General features: G+C 42.8%; 2 protein-coding genes across 4 annotated transcripts in view; both read left to right on the top strand.

The window, feature by feature from the left end:
- The first annotated feature begins 743 nt into the window (after positions 1 to 743).
- Positions 744 to 3,298, top strand: LOC110523841 (hydroxycarboxylic acid receptor 2-like). The gene has a single exon (XM_021602898.2). The coding sequence runs from the start codon at positions 913 to 915 to the stop codon at positions 1,990 to 1,992; it is 1,080 nt and encodes a 359-aa protein (XP_021458573.2). The 5' UTR covers positions 744 to 912; the 3' UTR covers positions 1,993 to 3,298.
- Positions 3,299 to 9,050: 5,752 nt separating this feature from the next.
- Positions 9,051 to 21,057, top strand: part of LOC110523839 (CAP-GLY domain containing linker protein 1b) — a 31,904-nt gene continuing 19,897 nt past the window's right edge. Inside the window, exons 1-13 of one of the 3 annotated variants that reach the window (XM_036977528.1) lie at positions 9,051 to 9,165; positions 11,312 to 11,531; positions 11,633 to 12,120; positions 12,248 to 12,372; positions 12,625 to 12,826; positions 13,059 to 13,244; positions 13,408 to 13,511; positions 13,718 to 13,778; positions 19,013 to 19,117; positions 19,597 to 19,758; positions 20,010 to 20,105; positions 20,266 to 20,323; positions 20,471 to 20,568. In XM_036977528.1, the coding sequence (XP_036833423.1) occupies positions 11,444 to 11,531; positions 11,633 to 12,120; positions 12,248 to 12,372; positions 12,625 to 12,826; positions 13,059 to 13,244; positions 13,408 to 13,511; positions 13,718 to 13,778; positions 19,013 to 19,117; positions 19,597 to 19,758; positions 20,010 to 20,105; positions 20,266 to 20,323; positions 20,471 to 20,568 (1,773 nt within the window). In that variant the 5' untranslated portion in view covers positions 9,051 to 9,165; positions 11,312 to 11,443. Of the gene's footprint in view, positions 9,166 to 11,311; positions 11,532 to 11,632; positions 12,121 to 12,247; positions 12,373 to 12,624; positions 12,827 to 13,058; positions 13,257 to 13,407; positions 13,512 to 13,717; positions 13,779 to 19,012; positions 19,118 to 19,596; positions 19,759 to 20,009; positions 20,106 to 20,265; positions 20,324 to 20,470; positions 20,569 to 21,057 lie in introns of all 3 variants that reach the window. The other 2 variants (XM_036977527.1, XM_036977529.1) reach the window with 2 other exon arrangements.

The raw sequence follows: 21,057 nt of genomic DNA, 5'->3' as shown, positions 1-21,057 counted from the left end.
CTGAACCACACCAGGTGTCGTGACCTTTAAGTTAACTGTATTCTGGAAACCCTTGCGCTCCCTTATGTACCCACGAGTATGATCTTTCCACCAGCATAATAGTTTTATAATGACCCCTGTTGGGGTAGGTTCCTTGTTCCGTGTCAATCATTGGCTTATTGGTGAAATCAGCAGTCAGACTATCTTCTTTAAATAAACCAAACCTTTATTAATGCAATTGCAGAGAGAAGTTAACAATGGAAGCACAGCATGCATGTTTCACAGTAAGTTCTGCAACCAACCAAAGGGTGCAGCTAATTATATACTTTGATCACTTCCCTGATGGTGTGATCATCTACTTCCGTGTATATGTGCAGCAATAAGCTGAGGTAACCTAGGACAGTAGCTTCTCTGAATTCATAAGCATTGACCACTTTTCACAAGATAAAAATGTCAAAACCAGACACTTGTTACTTCCCTTTATCTAGTTTCGGTCTGACTCACACCCAGCCTGCAGGCACACTTGCTAGGCCTTAATCGCAAAGATGAAACTAGATAGCTTGTGCAAAGTATAGTGTCAGAGTTCAGACACATAGCAACAGTACAATAGTGAGACAAGCATATGAATCTTAAGGTCCCCTTAATCAATAATGGGGAGGGTCTTTGGGACCCTACACCCCATAATCCCTGGGCTGCTGGTGTACTCACTCAGAGCCATCTGCCTACAGATCTCCATAAGAGATAACACACTGCACACCCACACACACTCTCCACATTGTTGGCACCGGAAGATCGTTTGCATCACCGCAAACAATAAAATCCCTGATTAAATGCAGGAGGTGCCTAGACAACACTATCAATATTGACTATTTTCAGAGAGGAGCAAAGCAGCACACAGACGGTCTCTCCTGTTAAAAGCGTATCGTTTGACCCATGGCAAACTTCACTACTACAGAAGATGACTGTTGCGCCTTTGAGTCTCCCATCCTGGACCATGTCCTGCCTCCCATCCTGGTTCTGGAGTTCATGTTTGGGCTGATGGGGAATGTTGTGGCTCTGTGGATGTTTATTTTCCTGGACACCTGGAAGCCCAACTCTGTCTACCTCACACAGCTGGCCGTTGCCGACTCCATAGTCCTGTTCTGTCTTCCATTCAGAGCCGACTACTACCGACGCGGCAAGCACTGGATCCATGGTGATGCCATGTGCCGGATTATGCTGTTCATGTTGACGGCCAACCGCGGCGCTGGCATCTTCTTCCTCACTGCAGTGGCTGTCGACCGTTACCTCAAGATCGTTCACCCCATGAACAAAATCAACCGGATGGGCCTGAATTATGCTCTGTGGGTGTCCCTGGGCCTGTGGGGGATGATCATCGCTGCAACCGGGTACCTGCTGACCAACAAACACTTATTCTACCGCAACAACCAGACACAGTGCGAGAGCTTCAACATCTGCATGGGCTTCAGCCCGCTGTCTACGTGGCACAACACCTTATACGTGACCCAGTTCTTCTTGCCCACCGCCATTGTCACCTTCTGCACGGTCTGCATCACCTGGCAGCTGAAGAACAAGACGATCGACACCGGGGGGAAGATCAAACGTGCGCTGCAGTTTGTCATGGCCGTGGCACTCATCTTCATAATTTGCTTCTTCCCCAGTACAGTGTCTCGGATCGCTGTGTGGATCCTCAAGGTCTGGTACAACGAGTGCCATTATTTCAAAGAGGCCAGTTTGGCGTTCTACACCTCTGTGTGTTTCACCTACTTCAACAGCGTGCTGAACCCCATCGTGTACTACTTCTCCAGCTCTGCCTTCAGTGGGAACTTCCAGAAGCTGTTCAACAGACTGCTGGGGAGGAAAGAGGAGGAGGTACCGCCAGCCTCGCCTGAGACTGGGACCGAGATCAGCAGTGCAAATACAGTGTCAGGGAGGAGTAGTAACTTCCAATCACAGGTCCAGGGTGAGGGTCTATACTCACAAAGCGTCTCAGACTTATTCATTGTGATGTAAAATACAAAACTGATCCTAGATCAGCACTCCTAGGCGTACTCTGAGACGCTTTTATGAAAAGGTACCCAGGAGAACAAAATATCTGACTGTGTGATTTTTCTTCTTCTACTCTAGTGGAATATGGTGTGTTCTAAAGAATATTAACCAGATGTGAAGGAAGTCAAGGAAGGTGGAGATAGTTGTCTGTTAGATACGAATTTTAACATTTTTATGTTATGTTGATGTTCTATAGCTAAAAGTAGAAATTCATTAATTGGTTCGCTCAATTAAGAATTTGTTTGCAGTATAACAGTGGAATCTTTAATGTAATATGTCATATTTACAATCCTTTGTCTTTGAGTTTTGTGTATTTGCTGGTGATTCAAGTAAATTCCTTGTGAACTAGAAAAGTACATTTCCTAAAGAAAATGTGTGTGCTTGCTAGCTTGTCTTAAAGTATTTATGGTTGTGAAATAAGTTATAGTAGTGATAGTGACTGCAGTAGAAATGATATTGACTGGTTATAGTTGAAAAAGTAGGCAGATTTGATTATTTGATAGAATAGGATAGCCTGAACATGTGAAGTTGGTTCGGTGTCTCTAGCTTGAACAGTTACTATTAGTGTTGGTGGTTATTTTATACTAATGTTAGTTGTTTCAATGTTTGTAGCTGAAATTGTTAAAAAGCAGTAGCTTTTAAATTGTCTACCACTGTGTTCTTATGGTTGGCATTGAATACATGAAGTGTTATGCTAATTTATGCAAATCAAAATAGTTCATAAAAGGGTTATAGGAAATTTGACGTTAGGATAGCCTGAATGTTTTAAAGCTGTTGTAGCTTCATTGGTTTAGGAGCAGGACCGTTTTGAATAGCTACCACTGTATTACTATGTTTCTCATTTAAAACCATGTTAATTTATGCATATTTTTTATTGTTATAGTTCAAAAAGTATAGATAGGTGGAAAGATTGTTTTGATTGATAACACGAGAAAGTTAATTTAGTGTCTCTAGCTTTAACAGAAAGTTAATTTAGTGTCTCTAGCTTTAACAGTTCAAGAGTAAATATTACTGTTGGTGGGTTATGTTATGATAATGAAAAATTATTTAAATAGTTATAACGTATAAAGTAAAAATTGTTTAGTTGTTTCAATGTTTGTAGCTGAAATGGTGAAAGAGCAGTAGCATTTAAAATGTCTACCACTGTGTTGTTGTTTGACTTTAAAAACATTACAGTTTATGCAAATGTATGCAAATTAAAATAAATTATATTTGATAAAAGTTTTAGAGAGCAGTTCTTCCACTGTCGGGAGAAATGGTAATGCATATTAAGATGGTTTCTGTGGAGGTTAAATTGCTAAAAGGTTAATGGTTTTTGACATTTTTTGTGCTCTTTGAAACCAGCAACTGACGGTAAAAACACACTTCTCAACAGAAGTGGAAACAACAATGTTTAGTTATGCCAATACCGCAGTTGGTGGGAGGATGGAGAAGGTTCAGACAGACGAGAGAAAGAGAGGATGCTTCGCAGGTGACGTCACAGTCTGGCGCTGGGAAGGGCAGGCTGCTCGAGAAAACTAGCTAGGCAGGGTAGCTCTGTGAAATCAGCGTCTTTTAGCGGCATTAAGCGGCATTAACAGGTCTAAAAACGTTTCAAAATAAAAGTATTCCGTTTACTTGAACACAATACCTCACTGTATATTTTGGTTGAGCAGCTAGCAAATCAAATTGTATTTGTTACATGCTTTGTAAACAACAGGTGTGAACTAACCGTGAAATGCTTTCTAATGGGCCCTTCCCAACAATGCAGAGAGAAAGAAAATAGAGCAATATTAGAAAAGTAAAACACGTAATAATAAAAACACAATGAGTAATGAATGATAACTTGGCTATTCAAAAGGGGTACCAGTACCGAGTGGATGTACGGGGGTATGAGGTAATTGAGGTAGATATGTACATATAGCTAGGAATAAAGTGACAGATAGTAGACAGTAGCAGCAGCGTGTGTGATGACACCTTAGCCAAATACATTTACACTCAGTTTTTCACAATTACTGACATTTAATCCTAGTTAAAAGTCCTTGTCTTAGGTCAGTTAGGATCACCACTTTATTTTAAGAATGTGAAATGTCAGAATAATAGTAGAGAGAATTATTTATTTCAGCTTTTATTTCTTTCATCACATTCCCAGTGGGTCAGAAGTTTACATACACTCAATTAGTATTTGGTAACATTGCCTTTAAATGGTTTAACTTGGGTCAAACGTTTTGGGTAGCCTTCCACAAGCTTCCCACAATAAGTTGGGTGAATTTTGGCCCATTCCTCCTGACAGAGCTGGTGTCACTGAGTCAGGTTTGTAGGCCTCCTTGCTTGCACATACCTTGACTTTGTTGTCCTTAGGCCATTTTGCCACAACTTTGGAAGTATAATTGGGGTCATTGTCCATTTGGAAGACCCATTTGCGACCAAGCTTTAACTTCCTGACTGATGTCTGGAGATGTTGCTCCAATATATCCACATAAGTTTCCTCCCTCATGAAGCCATATATTTTGTGAAGTGCACCAGTCCCTCCTGCAGCAAAGCACCCCCTCAACATGATGCTGCCACCCACGTGCTTCACGGTTGGGATGGTGTTCTTCAGCTTGCAAGCCTCCCCCTTTTTCCTCCAAACATAACGATGGGCATTATGGCCAAACAGTTCTATTTTTGTTTCATCAGACCACAGGACATATCTCCCAAAAGTACGATCTTTGTCCCCATGTGCAGTTGCAAACTGTAGTCTGGCTTTTTCTGGCGGTTTTGGAGCAGTGGCTTCTTCCTTGCTGAGCGGCCTTTCAGGTTAAGTCTATATAGGACTAATTTTACTGTGGATATAGATACTTTTGTACCTGTTTCCTCCAGAATCTTCACAAGGTCCTGTTGTCCTGGGATTGATTTGTACTTTTCGCAACAAAGTACGTTCATCTCTAGGAGACAGAACGTGTCTCCTTCCTAGCAGTATGACGGCTGCGTGGTCCCATGGTGTATACTTGCGTACTATTGTTTGTACAGATGAACGTGGTACCTTCAGGCATTTGGAAATTGCTACCGTGGATGAACCAGACTTGTGGAGGTCAACAATTTGTGTTCTGAGGTATTGGCTGATTTCTTTTGTTTTTCCAATGATGTCAATCAAAGAGGCACTGAGTTTGAAGGTATGCCTTGAAATACATCCACAGGTACACCTCCAATTCACTCAAATTATGTTAATTAGCCGATCAGAAGCTTCTAAAGCCATGACATAATTTTCTGGAATTTTCCAAGCTGTTTAAAGGCACAGTCAATTTAGTGTATGTAAACTTCTGACCCACTGGAATTGTGAAACGTGACTCATAAGTGAAATAATTTGTCTGTAAACAATTGTTGGAATAATTACTTGTGTCATTCACAAACTAGATGTCCTAACCGACTAGACAAAACTATAATTTGTTAACAATTAATTTGTGGAGTGGTTGAAAAACTAGTTTTAATGACTCCAACCTAAGTGTATGGTAACTTCCGACTTCAACTTTATAAGTTTCTTGAATTTTCTGTCACAGGTGCCTTTTCTTTATCTGGATAGACACTTGTGGTTTCTAGCTAACAATATACCAATCAAAGCAATGGAGCTTATAGTGAAGAAAAACCTTGTGGTAAAAAAAACATTCATATTGGGGCAACAGGGGGAGCAAGTTTGCAAAAGGCTATCATATCATGCAATTATACCATTTCTAAAGTGGTCATATATACACAGTACCAGTCAAAAGTTTGGAAAACACCTACTCATCCAAGCCATTTTCTTTATTTTTGCTATTTTCTACATTGTAGGTATAATAGTGAAGACATCAACACTTTGAAATAACACATGGAATCATGTAGTAATCAAAAAAGTGGTAAACAAATCAAAAGAAATGTCATATTTTTACATTCTTCAAAGTAGCCACCTTTTGCCTTGATGACAGCTTCGCAGACTCTTGGCATTCTCTCAACCAGCTTCAGGAGGTAGTCACCTAGAATGCATTTCAAATAACAGGTGTTCCTTGTTAAAAATGTATTTGTGGAATTTCTTTCCTTCTTAATGCATTTGAGCCAATCAGGTTGTGACAAGGTAGGAGGGGTACACAGAAGATAGCCCTATCTGGTAAAAGACCAAGTCAATATTACGGCAAGAACAGCTCAAATAAGCTAAGAGAAACGACAGTCCACCATTACTTTAAGACATGAAGGTCAGTCAATACGGAAAATCTAAAAAACTTTGAACGTTTCTTCAAGTGAAGTCGCAAAAACCATCAAGCGCCATGATGAAACTGGCTCTCATGAGGACCGCTACAGGAAAGGAAGAACCTTGCAGACAATAAGTTAATTAGTGTTACCAGCCTCAGAAATCGACAATTAACTGCACCTCAGACTGCAGCCCAAATAAATGCTTCACGGAGTTCAAGTAACAGACACATCTCAACATCAACTGTTGAGAGGAGACTGCGTGAATCAGGCCTTCGAATTGCAAACTTCGAAACCACCTCTAAAGGACACCAATGAGAAGAAGAGACTTGCTTGGCCAAGAAATATGAGCAATGGACATTAGACCTGTGGAAATCTGTCGTTTGGTTTGATGAATCCAAATTTGAGACTTTTGGTTCCAACCGGTGTGTCTTTGTGAGACGCAGAGTAGGTGAACGGATGATCTCCGCATGTGTGGTTCCCACAGTAAAGCATGGAGGAGGAGGTGTGATGGCGTGAGGGTGCTTTTCTGGTGACACTGTCTATGATTTATTTAGAATTCAAGGCACACTTAACCTGCATGGCTACCACAGCATTCTACAGCGATACGCCATCCCATCTGTGTCACGTCCTGACCGTAGTTCCTTTTTTATGTCTCTATTTTGGTTTGGTCAGGGCGTGAGTTTGGGTGGGCATTCTATGTGTTTTTCTATGTTTTCTAATTCTAGGTGTTTGGCCTGGCATGGTTCCCAATCAGAGGCAGCTGTCAATCGTTGTATCTGATTGAGAACCATACCTAGGTAGCCTTTTCCCACCTGTGTTTTGTGGGTAATTATTTTTTCCTTTTGTGTTTGTGTGCACCTCGGTTGCGTCACGGTCTTTGCTGTTTACCTGTTTGTTTTTTGGGTTATTTCGGATCCACTTTCATTAAAAGATGTGGAACTACATGCCACCTACGCCTTGGTTGATTTATGACAGGGAGTTTGAGGATAGCGAGCGTGACAATCTGGTTGTGCTTAGTGGGACTATCATTTGTTTTTCAACAGGACAATGACCCAAAGCAAACTAACCAGCCAACATGTGCTCAGCATATGTGGGAACTTTTTCAAGACGGTTGGATAAGCATTCCTCATGAAGCTGGTTGAGAGAATGCCAAGAGTGTGCAAAGCTGTCATCAAGGCAAAGGGTGGCTACTTTGAAGAATCTAAAATATATTTTAATTTGTTTACCACTTTTTTGATTACTACATGATTTCATACGTGTTATTTCAAAGTTGTGATGTCTTCACTATTATTCTACAATTTAGAAAGTAGCAAAAAGAAAGAAAATCCCTTGAATGAGTAGGTGTGCCCAAAGCTCTGGTGGATGTTCCTGCAATCAGCATGCCAATTGCATGTTCCCTCAAAATTTGAGACATCTGTGGTATTGTGTTGTGTGACAAAAACGGCACATTTTTATGTCTGGAGGAAATGTCTGGAGGAAACCTGGCACCATCCCTACGGTGAAGCATGGTGGTGGCAACATCATGCTGTGAGGATGTTTTTCAGCAACAGGGACTAGGAGACTAGTCAGGATCGAGGAAAAGATTAACGGAGAAAAGTACAGAGAGATCCTCTATGAAAACCTGCTCCAGAGTGCTCAGGACCTCAGACTGGGGTGAAGGTTCACCTTCCAACAGGACAACGACCCTAAGCACACAGCCAAGAAAAGCAGGAGTGGATTCGGGACAAGTTTCTGAATGTCCTTGAGTGTTCCAGCCTTGAACCCGATCAAACATATCTGGAGAGACCTGAAAATAGCTGTGCAGCAATGCTCCCCATCCAACCTGACAGAGCTTGAGCGGATCTGCAGAGAAGAATGGGAGAATCTCCCCAAATACAGGTGTACCAAGCTTGTAGCATCAGCCTTTTTTATTCTCTATTTGGTTAGGTCAGGGTGTGATTTGGGTGGGCAAATCTATGTGTCCTATTTCTTTGTTGGCCGGGTATGGTTCCCAATCAGAGGCAGCTGTCTATCATTGTCTCTGATTGGGGATCATACTTAGGGAGCCTGTTTCCACCTGAGTTTGTGGGATCTTGATTTTGTACAGTTACTATTTAGCCTGCAGAACGTTATGTTAATTTGTCTTTTGTGTGTGTGTGTGTGTGTGTGTGTGTGTGTGTGTGTGTGTGTGTGTGTGTGTGTGTGTGTGTGTGTGTGTGTGTGTGTGTGTGTGTGTGTGTGTGTGTGTGTGTGTGTGTGTTTTTGTTGGTGTTCATCTAAAGAAAGAAAGAAAGAAAGAAAGAAAGAAAGAAAGAAAGAAAGAAAGAAAGAAAGAAAGAAAGAAAGAAAGATGGAAAGATGTACCAAGCTGCGCCTTGGTCTCATTCCAACAACGGACGTAACAACAAGGCTGTTTGGCTCAGAAATATGAATAACTTTGCAGCTGTTTCTGATTAATAAATAATTCCATGCTGGTGGGTGGTAACATTAAAATAAAACCCAGCCCTAAAACAAAAGGTAAACTGAAAAGAATGTGTATTTCATATCATAGGAAAAGACACTGCATTCACACGGATTTGCAGGAAGTAGGCAGTTTGGATATATCACTATATATCACAAATATATCATACGTTTACTTTGACTAAAACAATGGCTTATTTACTTAAATCATTGGGCAACATGAGTAAACCTGGCCATCGTCTTTCTACTAGAAAAAGTGCATTTCTACTGGAGTGGGCGTTCCAACAATATTGTTTGTGATTTTAAATGCAGTTAATAAGTAAAACCATTTTCAGGGGAACTTTTATTTTGGAAATTAGCCCTATGATCACCTGGCCTTAATGCCGCTATGTTCACAATGCTAGGCCGTTCTTATATACATCAGTGTGCTGGGCAGGGTTTGGGAATTAACGGGCGTACTGTTGCAGTTATTTTAATCGCTTCGATCAAAACAGTGATTTATCGACTACACTTCAGGTAAGCAATATTTGTTTTATATATACCACTCATATCCCCATTTGTTTTTCTTTTTATGCAAGGGAAAGCTACCTAGATAGCTAGTCACTATCTGAAATTCCGACAGGGAGGGACAGCAGGGAATGAAGGCATCGGGAATTACACCCACTGGTCCAAAGCAGAAATGCGTAGCGGGTTAGGTAGCTAGCTGGTTATTATCTCTAATTACGTTCTTATTCTCTAATACAATTACATAAGTGGATGAGAACGTATCACGTCCTTTCAATAAAGCTAAACTGTTCAAGTTGCTGCGAGTCAGTTTAATTGATTTTGCCAGAGCTCAGCTAGACAAGCAAGCTTCACATTCAGACCAGGATCTGTCATTACTCCCGTTCTAACCAGCTGGTTAGCCAGCAGCAACTAACCAGCTAATAGAAAACTATTAGAAGTATCCTTTATGCTATATCAGTCAAGAGCCATATAGCTTGATAGCTTCCAGCCATGAAGACTGGTTTACTAATCGTATTATGGAAGCCAGGGATGTGGAGAGAAATTCATCTACTTGGAGAGACTGACTCGTGTAAAGGTGAGCTCAGCAAAGGCAAGCTGTATTTATCCTCAGTAAAGCTGTCCTGTAACGGATGCTTTAGTCAGCTAGCTAGATATTTGACGAGCAATAATAGCAACCATTCCTTAATCCTCAGTCATTACTTGAACCGGTCTTAGACAACTATACTATTTATGGTCATCAGCAAGATTCGCTTAAAAGCAACAGTTAACTTGGCATCGTTTCTATATTAATGTGTTATAATACGTTTATTACGATCTGGAAAGAGTCGTTTTTACAGAGAGTTATTAGCAGCCAGAGACAGCATCATGCTCGCATTGTTGTGGTCTGACACCCCGAGGGGGAGGAGCGTCCCTGGGTACGTCACCACGCATCTGGCAAGGCCTTCTTTTTTACCTGGCTGGCTCCAGATCAGACTGGCCTTGTTGTTCGACCTGCATTTTGATATTAGGACTTGAATTTAGAAATTAATTGAATTTTTTTGGGCCAGTTCAAAAGACCCGGTAGACCTAGACTTTGTGATAATATTCAGAAAGTACCCATGGCAATTCTGTCCCTAGAGTCTCCCGCTGTTCCCTTATTCTACCATCCATGGCCATGTAATACTGACTGGGTAATAATTAATTAATAATGTGGCCCCATTAAGTGCACCGTCACTCCTTTCACACCCTCTTCACACACAGTCACACACCCGCCACAGTCATAGCTGATGTGTGATGAGTGTTCTGGCACCAAATGAGTGCTGTTCATTAGAAGATGGATGGATAACTTGATAATAAAAGTTGATGCACCTTTTTTTACTTTGGCAAGGGTTTACCCACCTTTTGCGGAAAAAGGCCTAGAAAGTACAAGGTTACTTTGTTCATCGCGAACGACGATCAGTTTACCCTCCATTTTTCTAAAACCTCTACACCACTGGTCGAACTCGTGTTGAGCTGCGTCCAAAAATTCACACCATTCCTATCGTGTGTCCCCGCCCATAGGGAAGACAACGAACAAGTAGCCAATGTTTCCCAGCTACACCCTGACTGGATGAGGGATGGGGCGGGAGTATCTCTACATAGAGGATGGCTGTTCTTCTCTGCTCTTTTTATGACCATTTAGTCATGTAATTCTGGAGCTCTTAGTCACTAGTCAGGCCTGGCCAGAAACAAGCACCAGTCTTGAATTATAATGGAGTTATAATGATGCTGTGTCCTGTGTGTGTGTACACTGTCCGTGTGAAGTGCTGCTGGGTGGGTTTGGAATGTCTTGACTTCCTGTCAACTGTGTATTTGGCCCTAAACTGACTTGCTGCTTCCTAGCTAGAGGCCAGGGGCCTCTCATTTTCTTCCTCTCACTCTCTCTCTCTCTTTCTCTCTCTCTCTCTCTCTCACCCTCTCACCCCCTCTCTTTCTCTCACCCTCTTTCTTTCTGTCTCTTGTTCTCTTTCTCTCTCACCTCTCACCCTCTGTCTGTCTGTCTGTCTGTCTGTCTGTCTGTCTGTCTTTCTTTCTTTCTCTCTATACTACTTCATGATGAATTACAAGTCATTTTTGTGAACTTAATGGACTACAAATGAAATCTATTAAGAAGTATTCCGTGCCTTGTGTCTCTCAGGCCTCGGCCTCAAGGTGGGGCAGAACAAAGTAGGTGGTGGGGCAGGAAGGCCTAGCCCCCCCATCCTGACAAGAGGCCAGCACCACCTTCTGCTCCAGTAGCCCATAGCCTCTTGAGGAGCAAGCAGGGACCATGAGCACAGGCAAACCCAGTGGAATCAAGCCTCCCAGCAAGATAAGCAGGCCAACTGGATTACCAACACGCACCTCCCCTTCCTCTAGTAAGAATCAGCCGCAGGGCTCATTGTGTGTGTGTGTGTGTGTATTTTTGTGTGTGTGTGTGTGTTGTTGCTGCTACTGCTGATGATGATTGTTTTTCCAGCTGCTCCAAAGCCTGTTCCTCCTGAGAAGTCTCCCACCCAGGATGGAGAAATGGACTACCGGGTGGGGGAGAAGGTGTGGGTCAACGGCAACAAGCCAGGATATGTCCACTTCCTGGGGGGAACGCAGTTTGCCCCAGGCCAGTGGGCTGGCATCGTCCTGGATGAGGCCATCGGAAAGAATGACGGGTCGGTGGCGGGGGTCCAGTACTTCCAGTGCGAGGATGGCAGAGGAATATTCACACGCCCCTCCAAGCTGACCAAGACGGCTATGCCAGAGATGGAGGCCAACTGTGGGCAGTCTAACCCTGGCGAGACAGGGGCAAACTCCCCTACCGCTGCTGTTGCTGGGGCTGCTAATACCACTGGTAACAGTACCAAGACACCGCTGAGCAGAACCATGACGGGCAGTGGGTCAGTGTCCAACCTCTCTGAGACAGACTCAGCCAAGAAGACCAGAAGAGAATTGAGACTGGGAGACCGCGTGCTGGTGAGTTTGTGTGTGTGTGTGTGTGTGTTTGTGTGCGCGTGTGTGTGTGTCAGCTCACAGCTCTTGTTCCTTCTCTACTACCTCCCTCTCTATCTGTCTCTCCGTCATTCTCTCTCTCTCTCTCCAGGTGGGGGGTAATAAGTCGGGGGCGGTGAGGTTCATGGGGGAGACAGAGTTTGCCAAGGGGGAGTGGTGTGGAGTGGAGCTGGACGAACCACTTGGGAAGAATGATGGAGCCGTGGCTGGATCCAGGTTAGATATGTGACACACAGGTTTATTATCAGTGGTTAAAGCTGTACCTGTAGAAAAAGTATTTTAAAAACAATGATAACGATTAAAAACATGTCCTTCTCTAAATAGTCAAGTGTCATGAAATTCAGTGGTTTTAAAGTTTGACCCGTATAGAGAAAGTCTTAAAAATGATACGTATTAAGAATATGTCCTTCTCATATGTTTCAGGTGTGTTTTTTGACATCCTCTGATATCCCTTTCAAATGTCTCCAGGTATTTCCAGTGTCTGCCGCGGTACGGCCTGTTTGCGCCGGTCCACAAGGTGAGTCGTATCGGCTTCCCCAGCACCCTGGCTAAAGCCAAGGACTCCTCACGGAGACGCTCCACCATGAAGAGGAGTCCCAGCGCCTCCTCCTTGAGCTCCCTGAGCTCTGTCACCTCCTCTGTCAGTGGGAAACCCAGCCGCACTGGCCTGGTGAGACACACACAAACACGCTACTGAAAATACACACGCACACACACACACACACACACACACACACACACACACACACACACACACACACACACACACACACACACACACACACACACACACACACACACACACACACACACACAGCATTCTTTATCTTCTCCCTGCTCTCTCTTCTCTCCACTTGTGTCCATCTTATCTGAATGTGTCCTCTCTATCTCTTCCCCCCTAGCTGACCGAGACCTCGTCACGGTATGCTCGTAAGATCTCTGGCACTACAGCGCTACAGGAAGCCCTGAAGGAGAAGCAGCAGCACATCGAGCAGCTATTGGCCGAGAGGGACATGGAACGCGGGGAGGTCGCCAAGGCAACCAGCCATGCTGGGGAGGTGCAGCAGGAACTGTCACTGCTCACGAAGGTACAGGGGCAGGTGAGGGGAGAAAGCACAGACAACACACACACACACACAGAAAAATACAATACACGTGGAATATCCGTCTCCCACACATGCTTTATGTTGTTGACCTATAGCAAACCATGTCAATGCATTGATATGGCACGTGTGTGTGTGTGTGTGTTAGCATGCTATGGAGATGGAGGCTAAGCTAGATCAACTGCGTGAACTGGTGGAGACAGCAGACAGAGACAAGGTGGAGCTGCTGAACCAACTGGAGGAAGAGAAGAGGTGGGTGTGTGTGTATGCGTGCGTGAGGGAGGGAGGGTAATTGAGAATTGTAGTCGATAGAGGGGTTTTATGGGCTGGTTATGTCAATATTGTTCTCTATGTTAGTATTTTTAAGTGCATCGTTTGGAAAGCATTGCTGTTATGGGATAGAGCCTGGGATGTTGGAGGAGAGGAGAAGAGGATGACTCTTTCTATCTGTCTGACAGGAAAGTGGAAGACTTGCAGTTCACTGTGGAGGAAGCTTGCATCACTAAAGGTGACCTAGAGGTAAACAAATGACCCAGTACTCTGATTCTCTCTCTCACAGACACACACACACACACACACACCTACTAACAGAATCCAGACAGTGTTATTTGAGATGGTGAAATACCACGTAGAGCTGATGTGATGGTGTTACACCGTTGTTCCACCTTTCATATTTCAACGCCGAATGAAACACTGATGCAGAATTCCTTCATATCAGCTACTTCATTTGGTTCGTCACATACATCATTCCCTCATCTGTACTGTCATGACTCAACGTTTTGTTCTATGCCACACCCTTTATACACTCAGAGTACAACGCTGGGTGTGTATTGTTAGGTTATAAATAAACATATTAACATCAAGGACGACTAGTAAAGCTTAAACCAAGTTTATTCACCCATTGGGTCAATACAGCTGCATAAGACAAATACATATTTCCACCAGTGGTAGTATATATAACCCAATTTGGGTGGAGTCTCCTCCTTCTCTCTAAACATTACATCTTTATTGCTAGGCAGGAAGTTAAGTGATACGGGCAATAAACGGTTCCTTCTCCCTTGATGTGACCTGACCTCAACCCCCTTCCTTACTAATCCACAGCTCTCCACCCTTATCTGTGCCTGCCAACGTCTTTCCTTCACTCAGTACATTCCAAGCTTAGTTGCTGCCACCACATACATTCCTCCTACAGATAAACATTCACTTGTAGACCCTCTCAAGACCATAAGCACTCAATATTTCAATAGGATACCTGATAATTAACACTATTCCAAGATTAGGAGTCAGAACCCAGAATCCATCAGTATAAAATATAGTTTCACCAGTTGACCAGGGCTCTCTCGTCATCTCTCATTGGTTAGCTCAAGTTCTCATCCGATTGGTTAGCTGAAAATCTTTTTCATAGTCTCTTCTCAATATAGCTACTTGGTACATTTCCTCTACTCTGTTGAAGTTCTGGTTCAGTAGCTCCAGCAGTTTGGGGATGTGTTTTTATTTTTTAATCCTTATTCTCTACCCACTACAGTGTATATGTTGGCATGGTGGTGAGTTCTATGTCCTCACAAAACTCTGCTTTTGATTGGCTTTTGCTGCTGCATTAATAAAAGTATTCATGTGGGCCTGATGATATTATTTTAGTTATCCACACTTTCTTTCTTTCTTTCATTTCATTCATTCATTAAATTCAATTATTAATCTGATCATATATTTCTTTAATGTCTTTCATTTCTCAGCTCTCATTAATTCACTCATTCATGAGTTCATTCATTTTTTTTCTTTTGCTATTTCATTTGCTCAATTCTCATTTCTTCAGCCACTTTCCTCCGCCCAGTACCCTACCCTGAACTTTAGCCACTGTTACTAGACACCTGGTACTCAACCCTGCACCTTAGAGACTGCTGCCCTGTGTACATAGTTATTCAACTCTCGTCACTTGAATAATGTTTACATACTGTTTTACCCACTTTGTATGCCTACCCACTTATTATGCCTACCCACTTATTATGCCTACCCAGTTATTATGCCTACCCACTTATTATGCCTACCCACTTATTATGCCTACCCACTTATTATGCCAATGTTGTTGTTGCAAAGTGGGATTAAAAGGGATTTAATTGTAATTTTTCTGTCAACGATCTACACAAAATACTCTGTACTGTCGAAGTGGAAGACACATTCTAAAATTTGGAACAGAAATCATGAAAAACAAAACACTAATATATCTTAATTAGATAAGTATTCAACCCCCTGGGTCAATACGTTAGAATGACCTTTGGCAGCGATTACAGATGTGAGTCTTTCTGGGTAAGTCTCTTAAGAGATTTCCACACCTGGATTGTGCAACATTTGCCCATTATTATTTTCAAAATTCTTCAAGCTCTGTCGAATTAGATGTTGATCATTGCTAGACAACCATTTTCAGGTCTTACCATAGATTATCAAGCAGATTTAATTCAAAGCTGTAACTTTGCCACTCAGGAACATTCACTGTCTTCTCAGTAAGAAACTCCAGTATATAGATTTGGCCTTGTATATTAGGTTATTGTCCTACTGAAAGGTGAATTAATCTCCCAGTGTCTGGTGGAAAGCAGACCGAACCAGGTTTTCCTCTAGGATTTTGCCTGTGCTTGCTCTATTCCACTTCCTTTTTATCCGGAAAAACTCCCCAAGCATGCGGATAACATGAGGCAGCCACCACTATGCTTGACAATATGGAGAGTGGTACTCAGTAATGTGTTGTTTTGTGTTGTATTATTTTTTTCCCCAAACATAACACGTTGTATTCAAGACAAAAAGTGAATTGCTTTGCCACATTTAGTACAGTATTTATTATTTGAGTGCCTTGTTGCAAAAAGGATGCATATATGCTTGCTTCTTTTCACTCTGTCAATTAGGTTAGTATTGTGGAGTAACTACAATGTTGTTGATCCATCTCCGGCTACTGAGTTAGGAAGGACGTCTTTATCTTTGTAGTGACTGGTTGTATTGATACACCATCCAAAGTGTAATTAATAACTTCACCATGCTCAAAAGGAATATTCAATCTCAGATTGTTTTTTATTACTCATCTTCCAATAGGTGCCCTTCTATGCGAAGCATTGGAAAACCTCCCAGGTCTTTGTGGTTGAACCTGTATTTGAAATTCACTGCTCGACTGAGAGACCTTACAATTATCTGTATGTGTGGGGTACAGAGATGAGGTAGTCGTTCAAAAAACATTGCACACAGAGTGAGTCTATGCAACTTATTATGTGATTTGTTAAGGAAATGTTTACTCCTGAACATATATAGGCTTGCCATAACAAAGGGGTTGAAAACTTATTGACTGAAGATATTTCAGCTTTTAATTTGTATGAATTTGTTTAAAAAAATTGAAAAAACATCATTCCACTTTGACATTATGGGGTATTGTGTGTAGGCCAGTGAAACAATATCTCAATTCAATCACTTTTAAATTCAGGCTGTAACACAACAAAATGTGGAAAAAGTCAAGGGGTGTGAATACTTTCTGAAAGCACTGTATATTCTGTATTCTAGTCAAGGCTCATCCTATATAACTACTGCTGTACACACCTTTTCTATTCATATACTGTCCATAATGTCTATACACACCATCATATACATCTATATTTATATTCTGGACTCTGACATTCATGAGAGAATCTTTTCTCCCCGTGCTGCTGACGACTATTTCTGTCCGCTCATACAGGAGTAATAAAGGCCCAGTTCACTAATTTTGTAAAATAAAAGATGTGTATATATATATATATATATATATATACGCTATTTAGAAAAGTATGTGGACACCCCTTAAAATTAGTGGATTCGGTTATTTCAGCTACACCCGTTGCTGACAGGTGTAGAAAATCGAGCACACAGCCATGTAATCTCCATAGACAAACATTGGCAGTAGAATGGCCTTACTGAAGAGCTCAGTGACTTTCAACCTGGATGCCACCTTTCCAACAAGTCAGTTTGTCAAATTTCTGCCCTGCTAGAGCTGCAGGGGTCAACTGTAAGTGCTGTTATTGTGAAGTGGAAACGTCTAGGAGCAACAACGTCTCAGACGCGAAGTGGTAGGCCACACAAGCTCACAGAATGGGACCATAAGCGCTTAAAAATTGCCTGTCCTCGGTTGCAACACTTACTACCGAGTTTCAAACTGCCTCTGGAAGCAATGTCAGCATTTGGACTCTGGAGCAGAGGAAACGCGTTCTCAGGAGTGATGAATCACGCTACACCATCTGGCAATCCGACGGACGAATCTGTGTTTGGCGGATGCCAGGAGAACGCTACCTGCCCCAATGCGTAGTGCCAACTGTAAAGCTTGGTGGAAGAGGAATAATGGTCTGGGGCTGTTTTTCATGGTTCGGGCTCCTTAGTTCCAGTGAAGGGAAATCTTAAAGCTACAGCATACAATGACATTCTAGACGACTCTGTGCTTCCAACTTCGTGGCAGCAGTTTGGGGAAGGCCCTTTCCTGTTTCAGCATGAAAATGCCCCCCCCCCGTGTTCAAAGCGAGGTTCATACAGAAATAGTTTGTCGAGATCAGTGTGGAAGAACTTCACAGGCCTGCACAGAGCCCTGACCTCAACCCCATCGAACACCTTTGAGATGAATTGGAATGCCGAATTGGAATGTTCCACGAGCAGGCGTCCACATACTTTTGGTCATGTAGTGTGTGTGTGTATATATATATATATAAATATATATATAACCCTTACTTCCCGCGGCTATGCTGATATTGCTTATTGTAATATTTAATTCCTTTCTTTAAATTGTTTTGATTTTGGTTTATTGTTTGGTATCACTGCACTGTTGGAGCTAGGAACAAAAGCGTTTCGCTGCACCCGCGATAACATCTGCAAAAAATATGTCTACGCAACCAATCAAATTTGATTCGATTTTTACTTTCTTGTTTTTACTTCATTTTTTTCCCCCCATCCATCGCCTTCTTTATTAAGAGCTCTCTCATCTCTTCTTGGCACGCCTTTTCACTTTTCACATCCTTTCATCTTGTCTCTCGCCTCCGCACCCTCTCTTCCCCTTGCTCAAGAAGAGGGTGATGTCACAAAGCCTTCATCTCTCTCTCTCTCTCTCTCTCTCTTTCTACCTCCCTCTGGCGCTTACAGAAGAGAAAGAAGGATAAAGCGATGATGTCACTGATTGCAAGACCTTGTCAAGAAAGTGTTCGAGCACTGGGAACCAAAGGGAAGAGAACCGAATCCACCAGATGGAGCGGTCCTTAAAATAGATCCAGGCAGATCCATAAATACACTGGACAGAGTTTGGCAAACTCAATGGATCCATAGTTGCCAGACAAATGCTTAGAATGATTAGAACATTATCTTCATGTAACCTGTGGAGCCACAATGGAGGCTAGTTAGCAAAACTCTGTACTTCTGTGACTCAACCAACCAAAGACCCGAACAAAGGTAGTTAGGGTGGGGCTCAGTCTCATAGAGGTGAACTTTAGAGGGTTAGAGTCCTTTTACAAGATTCAGGCGGTCTCAAATGGCACCGTATTCCCTGTATGTCTCGTTTTATATGGGTCTGGTCATTGAGGATTTGGCTTAATAGAATCATTGGAATAGAATAGAACCCACTGGAATAAAACATTTGGCTCTCATATGCACTTCCTACTTTCTGGTCTCTGCTATGACATCATCGTTTGCTATCCTTGTGTGTGGCATGGAGCTGGCATGTGATGCTGGTGTTGGTGTGTTCTCCTCTTCCTCTCTCTGACTAACAGACGCAGACCAAACTGGAGCATGCCCACATTAAGGAGCTTGAGCAGAGCCTTCTGTTTGAAAAGACCAAAGCTGACAAACTGCAGAGGGACTTAGAGGACACTAGGGTAATACCATCATAGGCATCATATATCCGACATCATCGGGTAATACTTCTGGATCTAACGGTATTTTACGTTCTGGACACTGTAGGGTTGGGTGATATGTAGTGTGGGTTAGTCATTAATCGCGATATGGCTGTGCGCGATATATTGTCTAGTTATTTTGCGATATCGATGTCCACAATCGTCTGGCCACAGCATTCCACAACGTTTCTCCTGCAAGCCCCAAACCCTCTGGAACAAAAAGCTGTTCTCATGCTGCTGCACTAATGCCTGAGTCTCAACTGCACACTCTTACATTGCCTTGATACTGTTTTTCATATCGTAGCTAAATTAGATTTGGATTCATTTTGATATGTATTTTTGTCTGTATTGCCCAGTCCTACATCAAAGAAGCTGGAGGGGCTAGGGCTGGCCCTCTCTCCACTCTCTCCCCCCTTCATTCCCCAATTTCATTCTCCCTCCTCTCTTCCCTCCCTCCCCAGGTGGCCACAGTGTCTGAGCGGTCTAGGATCATGGAGCTGGAGAGAGAGGTAGTGGAGCTGCAGTTGAGACTACAGTCCTCCCAGCAGACAGAGGGCGCTGTGTCGCTGTCACCAGAGGAGCTCAGCGACCTCAAGGCCCGGTCCCAGTCCCAGGAGAAGAAGGTAGGGCGTCTTATAGTACTGGTTAAAAAACATCCCCTTAACCCCTCTCCCAGGGATGGGCGACTTCAGTTTTGGCCTGCTGTTTGTCCAGGCTTTAGATTGCAGCCCGGCCTTGGTTCCAGCCTGTCTGTGCAGGCATTTGTTCCAGCCCGGTCATACCCATAGTCTTTGCATTTACAGTCCTCTGGTTTTTCTGGTTTTGCATCCCTTTTGACATTAGAATTGTCTCCCATCTGTCTTCCCCTTCCCAGATCAGCGAAATTAGTGTGGAGCTGGACAACAGGCAGGAACAGCTTCGCTCTGTGGAGGAGGACAAAATCTCCCTTGGACAGCAGCTAACCAGCCTGGTGAGACACGTGCACGCACACGCACACACACACACACACACACACACACAGTCATGATGATGAGAGTCATTATCCTTCCCTGTGTAGCTCATGGAGAAAGAATGTTATTGCTCTCTAGTGAAGTTTGTTGTGAAGTTGTTTGTTTGTTTGACCATTTCAGAGACAGAAACTGGACGCTGCAGAGAAAGACAACAAGACGATGGCACAAACCATGCATGGTAAACAGACATACAATAGAAACTTTCCACTGAAAGTTATGTTGAATGAAGGAGTAGGCTTAATCTGGGAGTAGGCTTAATCCTATGAGAGGTGCTGGTAAAGATTCATTACGAAAAGTGAAACTATCTCTATGGCTTTTGTTGCAGAGCTGGAGAAGAGAGTGGAGCAGGTGGGAAAAGAGAGGGAGGCACAGAGAGAAGAGAACCAACGCAAAGAGAAAGAGCTTCAGGATAGACTGACGCAGGTGTGTGTGTGTGTGTATTTTCGAGTGTATAATGATGATGGTGTTTCTGTCCAATGTGTGTGTGCCTGTATGTGAACAGGTAAAGAAACGTGTGTATGCAATGTTTGTAGCGTGACGTATGCATGAAAACAGCAGCTGCGACATGCAAAGGCCACAGTATGTTCTTTCATCCAGGCCCGCTGAACCCAAGCTACATCTCTGAGGCTGAAGCTGTATGAATATATGACTAACACACACACACACGCACACGAACGTCCCTAACTTTTACCCGTGTGGCTTTAAAATGCAGCAGGGCGTCTCTTTCATGTAATGTTTACGTGATTAAATACGTTAACATACCAAAATGCTTAATTAATTAACACCGACACATTATTTAATTCCATTTTCGTAACATTTTTGAAATGTCGTTCTTGTGGATTTAGTCATATTTTAGATGTGAAATGATAGTTTTAATCAAAAGTTAGTTATCGATCAAAATAAATTCTAGAA

Source organism: Oncorhynchus mykiss, chromosome 5 (genome assembly GCF_013265735.2).
Source record: "Oncorhynchus mykiss isolate Arlee chromosome 5, USDA_OmykA_1.1, whole genome shotgun sequence".
Taxonomy (NCBI): domain Eukaryota; kingdom Metazoa; phylum Chordata; class Actinopteri; order Salmoniformes; family Salmonidae; genus Oncorhynchus; species Oncorhynchus mykiss.
Note: the sequence above shows the minus strand (reverse complement) of the source record. Positions and strands in the feature narration are given on the sequence as shown.